The 13,076-nt window shown below is 47.6% G+C and overlaps 1 protein-coding gene across 2 annotated transcripts; it reads left to right on the forward strand.

Moving 5' to 3' along the window:
* Rgr (retinal G protein coupled receptor) lies at positions 1-11,075 on the forward strand. Of its 2 annotated transcripts, XM_090346998.1 has the most exons (7): positions 1-149; positions 1,765-1,921; positions 3,284-3,405; positions 6,341-6,494; positions 7,196-7,313; positions 10,156-10,269; positions 10,571-11,075. In XM_090346998.1, exons 1-7 carry the CDS (start codon positions 68-70, stop codon positions 10,700-10,702), a joined length of 879 nt encoding a protein of 292 aa, XP_090203124.1. In that variant the 5' UTR covers positions 1-67; the 3' UTR covers positions 10,703-11,075. The 2 variants fall into 2 exon arrangements, with proteins under 2 accessions (XP_090203124.1, XP_090203125.1); XM_090346999.1 differs by lacking the exons at positions 1,765-1,921; positions 3,284-3,405 and having other exon boundaries at positions 10,571-11,070.
* Positions 11,076-13,076: the final 2,001 nt, after the last annotated feature.

Below are 13,076 nucleotides of genomic sequence, written 5' to 3' on the forward strand. Positions count from 1 at the left end.
TATAAAGGAAGGGCCTGAATTTGAGAAAGCCAGAACACAGTGGGACCACTGGCAGAAAGGAAAACCCATGATGGCAGCATCCAGGGACCTTCCAACTGGTTTGGGGGAGCTTGAGTTGCTGACGGTGGGCACTGTGCTGCTGGTAGAAGGTGAGCCAGGCAGAGTGTTGGGTGGAAAAGGGTCCCAGTGGGTTCTCTGAGCTCAAGCCAAAGAGCAGGCCAGGGAAGTTCCCAAACTCTGCTTCCAAGTTACGTTATCTTGATACTCTCCCAGGGAGTCTTAATGGCAACCCCACCCCCCACCACCACGTTGGGAGATACACCATGCTGGTAGGAGCCAAGGGAAAGAAATCAAGTGCAGGTAAGGGAGGCAGAGACTTGGAGAATCGATTCAGGAATCAGCCAAAAACCCAACTCAAACTTTCCTTGTCCCTCTAACCAGAAGAATATAATTTAGTTCTGGGAAATTCTGTTAAGGATCTCATAAAAGATCAGACCTTTGGAAGACTCTGGAGGCAGACAGCTCTACCAGTTGCTGTGTAGGGGACTGGAAAACCAAAACAGTTCAGCTCTTTTAACTCTAAAGTCTTGACATTGTAAGTAAATAGTTATGGAGGGCAACAGGGATCTTCAGTGTAAAAATCTAGACTAGATAGACAGCCAGGGGATTTCAGTTCATTAGTTCCTATCCTTTTCAATCCCACTATTAACTAACTTTCTCTCTCTCTCTCTCTCTCTCTCTCTCTCTCTCTCTCTCTCTCTCTCTCTCTCTCTCTTTTCTTTCTTCCTTCTTTTCTTTTTCTTTTTCTTTTTTTTTGCGAGTCCCAGGCTTGAGCTCAGGGCCTGAACACTATCCTTGGATTTTCTGAAGGCTAGCACTCTACCAGTAGAGCCACAGCACCACTTCTACCTTTTCTACATATGTAGTACCAAGGAATTTAACCCCGGTCTTGATGTTGCCTTTTGAAGCATTACTAACCTACTATGAGGGATTAAATTAAAATTCAAGTTCAGCTTGTTGTTGTCTTAGGTCCTGGACAGCTCCCAGCTCAAACTTGAATCTTCTTTACTAGGCTCTCTAAGATCTTGTTCCACAGCCTTCAAAGAAGGCATTTTAGAATCCAAAGCACCTGAGACAGAGCCCTAGCTCTGCCATTTACCAACTGTGCATTTAGCACATATTAGCTAGAGTCTTGGAGCCTTAGTTTCCCAGTATACCTGGAGAGGAGAGGTCAGAGAGAAGATGGAATGAGCTGGATGTGCGTGGCTTACGCCTCTAATTCTAACTACTCAGGATGCTGAGATCTAAGGGTCACAAAAGTCTGTGAGAATCTTATCTCCAATTCACCAACTAACAAACTTCCTCCTGTTTCCCCTCTCTGAATCATCCTCTTAAGGTATGAGTCAATGGGTAGAGTGCCACCCTTGAGCAAGAAAGCCACAGGAGAGATTTAGGCCCTGAGATCAAGCCCCCAATACACACACACATAACACCACACACACACACACACACACACACACACACACACACACACACACACACACACACAAACTGAATAAGCTGATCCATGTCACATGTTTTTCTCAGAGTTGCCATACTTGCTCAGTGATTATGTTACATTGTGTTCCTCACAGTAGGGGCAGGCCAGTAGTATTTGTGTATGAAGTAGGTGGAGCCAGCTGAAACTCCACCCACCCCAGACCCTGGTTGGGATCCTAGGTGACTCACACCAGCCCAGATGCCAGTCTCTATCCTTCTTTTCAGCTATCTCTGGTCTCAGCCTCAATGGTCTGACCATCTTCTCTTTCTGCAAGATCCCGGAGCTGCGAACTCCCAGCCACCTGCTGGTGCTGAGCTTGGCTGTGGCAGACAGTGGAATCAGCCTGAATGCCCTCATCGCAGCCATCTCCAGCCTCTTACGGTACCAGCCAGCTCCTACTCCACAGGCTCTAGAGCCCGGGCATGAGGCCTGACTTTGGGGTCCTGGGAAATCAGGCCAGAGTGTTTCTACCTGTAGAAAATGGACCAATTACAGAGAGTTGAGCAGCCTGAAGTTATCTACATCTGAATTTCAGATTATCTCTGAAGAACCACAGCCAATGTCTGGAAATAGTAGTTTCTCAAACCTGAGAGATATGACAAACTCTAAAGATTAAGAGCATGAGCTCTCTAACAGGGTGATCTCATCTTCGATCCTCTTTCTGTCTCTTGGATACTTGTTTTACTTTTATTTTTTTCCTTTTCTGTGTGTGTGCGTGTGTGTGTGTATGTGCGCGCTCACATGCAGACATACACATGCATGTGCCTGTATGCATCTGTGTAAGTACACCCATGAGTATAAACATACTAGTGTTTAAACTCAGGGCCTAAGCACTATCCCCAAGGTTGATGTCTAATACTTGAATCACAACTACACTTCTGGATTTTTGGAGGTTAATTGGACATAAGTCTCATAGAGACTTTCCTACCAAGTCTGGTTTCGAGCAAGGATCCTCATATCTCAGCCTCCTGAGTAGCTAGGATTACAGCCATGAGCCATCAATGACCGAGGTCATTGGCCTATTTTGGGGAATTGAATATTATTATCTTGTTCATATGGATAGCTAGAAATATTGATTTCATGACTTACAAATAACTTGAAATGATGCTACCTGGGCAGTCCTTAAATAAGCATTTGTGAAAGCAAGCAATATTAGGACTGGCGCTTCTTGTCTCCTTACGTGCGAATCGAGGCATTCCCACACAGAGAGAAGGCATTTCTAGGTTTGTTTTTTTTTTTTTTTACTTAAGCTAACTATTTCCCATCTGTGTCAGCCACTACGAATGCAGGCTGAGCTCATCCAGGTGTGCAGCTCTGTGGGGGTCTAAAGCTGTGGACTGATGCCTGGTGGATGGCTCTGACAGCTGGGAAGCCTGGGGTCTTCCCTCTGACTTTGCCTTTATCTATCTGTGTGATGATGGTTCAAAGACTTTTCCTCTCTGAACTGCCTTTCTCACCCTGCCGAATAAAGACTGAACAGTTAGACCTCTGGCCTTGCAGAGACCTTTCCTTCAGTCAGGTACATGACTTGCAGTGGGATCTGCCTCTCCATCTGGGTGCCAGAAACTCTCAGGGCCCTGCTTCCCTTTCTGAAAAAAAAAAAAAGATGACAAGACCTTCTTTGTAGAAGCAGGAACCCAGGAACCATATGTGGGAATCTACCAGAATGCAGTTGAGCTGGTGTGGGAATTGGGGGGAGGGCAGAGGGCTGGAGAGATCACATGGGCTCAATTTCCCCAACAGGCACTGGCCATATGGCTTGGAGGGCTGCCAGGCTCATGGTTTCCAGGGCTTTGCCACAGCATTGACCAGCATCAGCGGCAGTGCAGCCATCGCCTGGGAGCGTTATCATCATTACTGTACCCGTATGTCATGTCCTCTCCCCCTACCCCCGCCAGAATGAAGGGGTAGTTCAAGCTTTGGGTATGGGGAAGATAGGAAGCAAGTGCCTTCCCACCTGGGATGAGGGGGTGGGGTACATTCCTTTCAGTAATGGGGGGCAGATGGGAGAGTATGAAGGAGGCCTGTTCCCAGGCACAACTTGGAAAGCAGGTGTCAGACCTGCTGCAGCCTTAGCAAATCAGGGGTCCCCTCTGAGCCTTAATTCTCTCCTTTGTAAGATGATTAAAAACAAACACAAGGGGCCGGGAGTTTGGCCAGGTGGTAGAGTGCTTGCCTAGCATGCACGAAGACCAGGGTTCAATTCCTCTGTACCACATACTTAGAAAAAGTCAGTAGTGGTTCTGTGGCTCAAGTGGTAGTGCTCTAACCTTGCAAAAGCCCAAGGACAGTACTCAGGCCCAGAGTTCAAGACCCAGAACTGGCAAAGAAAAGAACCCTCATAATTTTGTTTTGAAAATCAAATGAGATTAGGGATAAAAGAAATGCTCTTGCCTCCAGGCATGGGGGGAGGAAGGTAGAGAGAGAGAAGGTGTGAATATGCATGCATGTGTGTATGTGTGCTTACATGAGTGTGTCAGTGTGTGTGTGTGTGTGTGTGTGTGTGTGTGTGTGTGTGTGTATGTGCATGTAGCTGGGCATGTGCCCTGCTACCTCACATACATTTACAGACCTCTATCATGGCATGGTTCCATGGAGATGTGTCCAGTTCTGCATTTTGCAAACCACATTTATCAGACACCTTCATTCTTATCGATCATGTTATTGTGCTACTAGTTCTGGTGCATGAGTGGGTCCACATGTGTGTATTTATGTGTGTATATGTGTGTATGCGAATTCAAGCTAATTCTGAGGCTTGAACTCAGGACTTGGGTTCTATAGCCTAATTTTTCCCTCAAGGCTAGACTTCTGTCACTTGTGTCACAGCTCCACTTCTGGCTTTTTAGTGGCTAAGTGGAGATAAGAGTTTCACAGACTTCCTGCTGGCCTAGCTTTGAACTATAGTCCTCAATCTTAAACTTTTGTTGTTGTTGTTGGTGGTGGTGGGGTTGGTTGGACTCTGGGCCTGGGTGCTGTCCCTGTTGAAGACTCCTGCTCTACCCTCTGAGCCATAGTGCCACTTCTGATTTTCCAGTGGTTAATTGGAGATAAGAGTCTCAGGAACTTAGACTGGGAGTTTGACCTTGTGGTAGAGTGCCTGCCTAGCATACACGAAGGCCGGGGTTCAATTACTCAGTACCACATGCACAGAAAAAGCCAGAAGTGGTGTATGGCTCAAATGGTAGAGTTCTAGCCTTGAGAAGCCCAAGGATAGTGCTCATGCCCTGAGTTTAAGATCCAAAACCAGTAAAACAAAGCAAAACAAACAAACAAAAAAAGAGTCTCAGGGACTTTCATGCCCATGCTGGCTTTGAACCGTGATCCTCAAATCTCAGCCTTTTCTGAGTAGTGGATTGGTGATAAGAGTTTCAAGGACTTCCCTGCCCTGGCTAGCTTCAAACTCTGATCCTCAGATCTCAGTCTCCTGAGTAGCTAGGATTATAGGCATGACTTACCCATGCTTAGCTTGTGTTCCTTTTTATAAGGACATTACTCTCGCTCAAAGGTCTTCCCTCTTGACTAATCCACCTTGCCAAAGGCCCTACTTTCAAATACCATCGTATTGAGGATTGAGGTCTTAACATATGAATTTGGGAATATACACATTCCTTCTGTAGCAAGGCAGCACATTGAAACAAACTCCATTTGGGGCCATTTCCTATAAGCAAAATGTCCAGTGAGGGGGGATGCCCACCCACTTCTCTGTGCTGTACAAAGTCCATGTGAGATCCTTTGCTCTGCCCTAGGGTATCATCTGTGGAGCCACACCACAAATAGACTTATGAAGGCACAGAATAGACTTGTGAGGGCATGTGGGACAGGCATTCAGAAGTTTGGTCTGGGAAGACACTCTGAAGGGAGGAACAAATGAGCTGCAGCCTTCAGCATGGAGGAGTTGGGGTGACTTTTGCTCAGTAGCACTGGGCCATACCCAAAGCTATTACTGGGATCTGTCATCTGCCCATGGAAGTGAGGTGGATTTCCAGGATCTCAGAGGGGATTCTGGAAGCAGAGCTTGCCTGTTCCTGAGCAAGACTGAAGGATGATTCAGATTTTTACCTCCGCTGTCTGCTATCTCCTCCTCCCTTCCTCTGATCTGCCACCTTTATCTCATCAACCCTAACTCTGGCTTTGGGAAACACATCTCTCTTCTTTCTGCTCTCTGAAGAAGCTGGTGCCAAATGGCATCTCTTCTGCTAGAGACTTTCACCATCCATGATCTCATGGATTGCTCATACTGAACTCTAGAGGTAAGGAGTTATGAGACCCACTGAAGCATTGAAGAGGAGAAAACTAAGGCTCAGGGGAACCCTTCACTTTCTGGAAGTGCCAGGCTGTTATGTTAAAATCAGAGCTGGAAGTTAGGTGCTGGTAACTCATGCTTATAATCCTAGCTACTCAGGAGGCTGAGATCTCAGGATTGCAGTTCAACACCAGACTGAGCAAGAAAGTTCAGGAGCCTCTCCTCTCAACTTAACTGCCAAAAAAAATCCAGAAAAATGAAGCAATGGCTCAAGTGGTAGAATACTACCCTTGAGCAGAGAGAGAGAGAGAGAGAGAGAGAGAGAGAGAGAGAGAGAGAGAGAGAGAGAGAGAGAGAGAGAGAGAGAGAGAGAAGCAAAAAGCACAGGGATAGTGGCAGACCCTGAGATCAAGTCTCAGGAAGGGCACCAAAGCAAACAAACCAACAGAAGAATGACAAATCAGAGCTTGGATTTAGGGACACCCTGTTTTTGTTGTTGCTGTTTTCAAAGTATCTTCCTTTCATAAACTCTGCTTCTTCCTCTCTCCTCTGTGCAGGCAGCCAGCTGGGATGGGACACAGCTATTCCCCTGGTAATTTTTGTGTGGCTGTCCTCTGCTTTCTGGGCAGCTCTGCCCCTGCTTGGCTGGGGTCACTATAATTATGAGCCATTGGGGACATGCTGCACCTTGGACTACTCCAGGGGTGACAGGTGAGATGGCAGAAATCGCTTGAAGACCCCTTGACCTTGAGTTTCTGGGTCAAGGATGAAATCCCCCCTAACTCTTTCTTAGTCAGCCTTCCCTCTTCCCCATGGTCATGGCCTGAGACTCCAGGCCCTTTAGGGGTACCTTCAATGATTTCTTCAGAGACACACTAGACAGTCTCCTTGTCATCCAGAGCCTCCCCCCCCCGCCACACCCTTTGCCCAGCAACCTGGGTGCTGGCCTTGAGCTCTTTGCTCTGTCACTCTACTTCCATTCTTTAGATGTTTAAATGGTGATACAAGTCATATAGACTTTCTTGCCTGGGCTGGCTTTGAACCTCAACCCTCAGATCTCAGCTCCCCGAATAGCCAGGATTACAGGTGTGATCCACTGGCACCAGCTCCAGAGGCTCTTTGCAAATCCTTGCCCCTTTCTCTGCATCAGAATCACAGTTTTAGGTTGAGGGCCAAGTGCTAGCACTTGAAGGCGTTTCCTCCTTCTCTCATCAGCCTACTTCCCAAAGGCAGGGTCTAGGAAAACTCCCCGGAGAGGTCGGCTGTGACCAGGAGTGACAGTACCCCGGATGCTTGTCCAATGGATTCTGTTCCCTACGTGTGCTTGAGGAGTGGGAGGCTGGCAGGCGGGCCTGGGAGGGCAGGTGACCTCCTTCATCACTGATCCTCCACCTGCTCCCTCCCACCTGTAGAAACTTCACCAGCTTCCTCTTCACCATGGCCTTCTTCAACTTCCTTGTACCACTGTTCATCACACTCACTTCCTACCAGCTCATGAAGCAGAAATTGGCAAGGAGTGGCCAGCTCCAGGTAAGGACTATCTCCTAAAATAGCAGCCATCAGCCAGGCGCAGTGGCTCACACCTGTAATGCTAGCTACTCCGGAGGCTGAGAGGTGAGGATCACGGGTCAAAGCCAGCCCAGGCACTAAAGACCATGAGACTCTTATCTCCAATTAATCACTAGAAAATGGGATGTGGGGCTGAAGCTCAAGGGGTAGGGTGGTAGCCTTGAGCTGGAGAGCTCAGGGACAATGCCCAGACCCAGAGTTCAAGCCCCGTCACACACACACACACACACACACACACACACACACACACACACACACACACACACACCAGCAGCGATCTCTAGCTGCCTCCCCCCCCCCCCCCCAGCCAACCTCCACCCAGGAAACACACAGGATGGATTTCAGTTAGGTTTCTTTTCTTTTTGTATGCTGGTTCTGAGACTTGAATGCTAGGACTGGGCACTGTTTTCTAGCTTTTTTTTTTTAACTCAAAGTGGCACTCTACCACTTGAGCCACAGCTCTACTTTTGTTTTTTTGGGGGATTTTATTTTAGTAGTTAATTGGAAATAAATATTTCAAGGGTTTTCCTGCCTGGGTTGGCTTCCAGTCACAGTCTCCATATCTCAGCCTTCTGAGTAGAATTATAGGGATGTGTTCACACTGCCTGCCATTCGATGGGGTTTCTATATTTGCAACCACCAAGGGAAATATTAGCTTCCATAGAGCATGGGATTGGAAGGTGAAAGGTCACTCTCCTTCCTCACCAAGAAGAAGAGCTGGGAATGTTGAGAGTGATACATACCCTTCAACCCTGAGAACTAGTGCCTCCTGCATGATTCCACCCCTGACCTTACACACAACTCTTCACAAGGATTTGAAGCTTAGCACCAAGTTACAGATCCTTTAACTATTACTTCAGTTGATTTAATCACGGTCACAAGCTGTTACAATCTAAAAGTCATACCAACAAGCATATTTGTTCAAGAAAAACAATGCTTTAAATGAAGTTTTCTAGTCCATTTCCACATTTCTCTATTAACATTCCCTTCCCACCTTTAACTCTGTTACCTGGGCAAGTTAGCAAAAGAAGTCATAGCAAACAGCACTTTTTTTTTTTGGTATTTTTAAGACAGGAATCAGTATAACTTTATGTGCAATGTCATTTCCTCTGTGTGACCACTCTCTGAGGAAACCAAGCTTTATTTACCCTGTTTTACAAACTGGATCTGAGACAGAGGGAGGTTAGCTAAGCAATTCACCAAAAGTCACGCATCTGGTAATAACAGATACGTATCCAAATCTCGGAGACTCTACCACCATAGTGCTCAGAGCATCAAAAAGCATACTCTCCCACCAGCTGCTTTGCCTCACTCCTTCAGTTCTTGCTTCGTAGGAAGCTGAGATTCTGAGGGTCATGGTTAAAGCCAACCGGGACAGACAAATCTGAGAGACTCTAATCTCCAGTTAATTAGCAAAATGCCAGAAGCGGAGGCATGGTTCAAGTGGTGGCTTGCTAGCCATGGAGGGAAAAAAATTCTGAGGCAGAGCGCAAGGTTCTGAGTTCAACCCTCGTTTCCACAACAACAACAAAAAATGTGTTTGGCTGCCAAGGATTAATAGCTATCACCAATGATACACAGCATTATGTTATTCAAAAACTTCCAGTTTCATTATTAACACGCTTTGCTTCTTCATTATTTTTACATCCCCATGAGCTGGGAATGGACTGTATAGATTAATTTCAGCAGGCGATCCACATTCCTGTGAAGTCACAGAAGAAGGACAAGGATCTGGGACAGGATCCCAGCTGCCAGCTCCCAGCTCTCAGGCCTGGCCACAGCCTGTCCTCTGCTCACCCAACCCTTGTCTGCATACACAGGGAACAAGGCAGACAACATGCCTTTCTTGTTATCTCTGTTGACTTATTCCATCTGCAGAAGCACAGATGACCTTGGAGAGATTGGAGTGGTCACCCACTGAGGCACAGATTCTTCTCTAGCCTCAGCTTCTCCCAACTAGACTCTCCATCAGTGTTGATCCCACCCACCCACCCTATCCTCTCTTTTTGTCTGGAAGGGGCAACTCAAAAGAAAAATATATTGCCTGGCTGGCCACTGGTCACTCACACCTGTAACTGCAGCTACTCAGGAAGCTGAGAACAGAGAGGTTTGAATCCAGCTCAGGCTTTGAGGGGGAAAAAAATTCCAGGCAAGAGCACGTGAATCTGAATTCAAGATCCAGAACCACAAAAAAGAATGTGGTATTGGTATTGATATTTTGCATCAAATTTTTACTATGTGAGCTTTCAGGAAAAAGAAGAATGGGACAAATCCATTCCAAAATTAAGAGTTTGCCTTTTACACCCTCTTGTGGCCCTAGGTGGAACTTGAGCATCATCCACCACTCTCAAGGCCAGACCTGCTTGCTCCCTGGTTGTATCTGACACTCTGGAAATCTGATCTCTGACAGGTCCAAGTTATCAGGTGTCTAGTGCCACTAATGATGAGCTTGATCCATGCCTGGAGACCCTTTTACACACACAGTCACAGAGTCCAGAACACTCCTAAAGAGGAAAGATCCCCATTAGCCAACCCTATTTATAGCTCTTGCCTCCAAGCACAGTAGGTTCCTTCTGGACAACTGAGCTCACATAAACTTAAATGGCAGGCTTTGGGTCACATGATATTCTAAGGGAGAGAGGCCCATGAGGTCCCTAGGTCTTCTGCTGGTTCAACCTTTTCCTGAAGTCTTCCCACAGCTGCTCAGAACTAGTAAGTACAAGTACAGACCTAGTCTCCCTACCTACTCAGGACTGCATCCAGCTGGGATGAATTGATGCCTCTGATGCCTGTTTCTCTCCAGGTGAACACCACTCTGCCAACCAGGATACTGTTGCTGGGCTGGGGTCCCTATGCTATGCTGTATTTTTATGCAGCCATTCTGGACGTGAACTCCATCTCCCCCAAGCTGCAAATGGTACAGTGTCCAAAACTAGAAGTCTCTCCATTTTTCATCTCTCTGTCTCACTGCCCCCCTCCCTCCCTCTTTCTCAGGGTCCTCTACATGGGCTGATATCAATGCTCAAGTGGGGAGCATGTGTTCCTAGACAGGGCCTCATGAGCCAGGCAAATCTGCCAGCTACTCAGGAAAGGCCAGAGGCTTTTGAATTAAGGGGAGGATATACGATGAGCAGCCTCAGGGATGAGGCTGCCTGGTGGGATGAAAAGGAAGAGGAGCGGCCCTGGAGCATCTTTCCTGGACTTCTCTGCCACCACAGGTACCTGCCCTAATTGCCAAAATGGTGCCTACGATCAATGCCATCACCTATGCTCTGCGCAGTGAGCTGTTCTACGGGGGAATGGGCCGGCGTGTCTTGCCACAGAGGAGCAAGCAGGACCTCGCCCAGTGAGACTCTCCACATAACTGCTCAGGACCAGTCCATCCTGCCAGAGGAAAGCTCCCACAGCAGGAGGCTTCCCTGGAAACTGGCCCAGTGGTGCCAAAAGCCAAGTCTCAGTCACTCGTCCACAGGCAATAATGATGGGCTGAATGTGGAATGTGGCCCAAGGCTAGGCCCAGGGACTCAGAGAGATACCAGGTTCTGTGGGGAAAACCTTGGAAGAGACACTGTCTCCAACCTGAGCCACCTGGACCCAAATGTTAGAAGCTCTATGAATATTTACTCACTAGGTTACTTGAACACCAAGTGTATAGCAAAAGCTCATTAAAACAGCTATCAGTTTAACCTATGTCAGTATGCCCCAGTCATTCAGTCTTCGAAAGAAGACAAATTCCCTGATGGAAGGGGTTTCTTGTGGGAGCTTTTCCTAGCCTATCAGCACTAAGACACTACATATTAAATTGCAGTAGCACCAGTGGTTCACTCTGTCCTCAACTTAGAGAACCCCATATGTATCCGGCTGTTTCTATATCTCCTTCAGGGCACTTCGGGGACAAGGTGTAGCAGGTGGGACCCAATGTCCTAGAGGGAACAGAAGGATAGGGTGATGGGCGCCACACAAGAGGTCTCAGAATGGAGGTGTTGCTGGTCCAGGCCCCATGGAGGCAAGAAGATAGAAGGCCTGCCCTGTAGAACTGAAGAGATGAAGAGGGGTCATTCCAATGACATCTTGGGTCTCTAGACCAATGAAGAAAAGCAGGCTACATGCACCCACCTCTCAAGACACTTGCAAAAAAGGAGGCTGGTCCTGTCATTTTTCCAAGCCAGAGAGGGAGAGAGGAGGGGAGGGGAGGCTGCCTTTCCAAAGCACTGAATCACAGCCATGGTGTTGTGGAGATAAGATGGCTCTCAGCTACATGCCAGTGCCCACATAAGGGTCTTGTGTTGGGCCGGGAGCAAGGGCAGGATAGGGAAATCTCTGCACCTGAGCCACAGCTGAACTCATATGTGAACTGAGTGGTGGCCAGGAAGAGTGAGGGGGCCAATTTGTCCATCCTGACCTGGCTCTCCACAACCTATCCATCCCCAGACTGTCTTTCTTAGGGACTTCCTGCCTCATCCAACATTTTCATAAGGAAGGATGAGGAGAAACGGTAAGAAGCCAAAATGATGCACTTCCTCAGAGAAAAGAAGAGCTGGAAGATAAGGAGCCTGAAGACCCATGTCAGCTTTGTCCATGGCCTGATTCCCCAGGTCTGACAGATGTTTCCAGGTGTCCAGCTCTGGAGCTTCTTGGAGAGGGAAGAGGCTCGAGTGCTGAGCCTCTCAGGCCTCCTGACACTGACATGGGTTGACAGGAAATAGGAAGGGCGGAAGCAGTTCCTCATGGGCAGGACGAAGGCTTTTCACTTCAGCTCTGTCCACACCTCCCAAATCTTACTCATAGAATAATTTCCTGTGTCCTCATAACATCTGGGGTATCTGCCCATCCCAGATTGCTTTCAGGAATACAAGTTTCTATGAACAAACACTGAGATCAAGCAGAGCTCTGCACTGCCCCTTCCCACCAACCTTCAGCAACCTCAACCTTGACCTTAGGATCAAAATCAAGTTCAGCTCAGCTGTCTCAAGGTGAAGGACCAAGAAGATGTCTGTGTCCCACCTGAGATTCACCTTTCTGCAAACCCTTTGCACAATCCTGCTTGAGCTTGGGTAGAATCAAAGCTGGTTGAGCTAGCACTCAACCAGAACCTGACGAAAGTTAGATAGCCAGAGACCTAGAGCCTCTCCCTCCCCATCCCTAAACCCCAAGCCCATGGCAGATTCATGGCCCTCAAATTCTTCAGCTTTTCTACAAATGAGTGAGTTTTACAGGTCAGATGCTGACTCACACCTGTAATCTAGCTACTACAGGAGACTGAGATCTCGGACTTTCGGTTCAAAGCCAGCCTGGACAAGAAAGTCTATAAGAATCTTATCTCCAGTTAATCAGCAGAAAACAAGAAGTGGAGCTGTGGCTCTACAGTGGCAGAACACTAGCCTTAAGCAACAGCCAATAGCACTCAGGGACAGCACCCAGGCTCTGAGTTGAAGCCCCATGGGCTTTCTTTCGTGTGTGTGTGTGTGTGTGTGTGTGTGTGTGTGTGTGTGTGTGTGTGTGTGTGTGTTTGACAGTCCTGGGGTTTGCACTCAGGGCCTGGGCACTGTCTTTGAGCTTTCTCAAGGCTGGTACTCTACCATTTGAGTGCCACTTTCATCTTTTTCTGTATACGTAGTACTGAGGAATAAAACCCAGAGCTTCATGCATGCTAGGCAGGCACTCTACCACTAGCACATATTCCCAGCCCCAGTAACAGCTTACCTCATCTGTAAGCCAGCAATG

The sequence above is a fragment of the Megascapheus bottae genome, chromosome 15 (assembly GCF_031878675.1).
Source record: "Megascapheus bottae isolate mThoBot1 chromosome 15, mThoBot2.hap1, whole genome shotgun sequence".
NCBI lineage: Eukaryota > Metazoa > Chordata > Mammalia > Rodentia > Geomyidae > Megascapheus > Megascapheus bottae.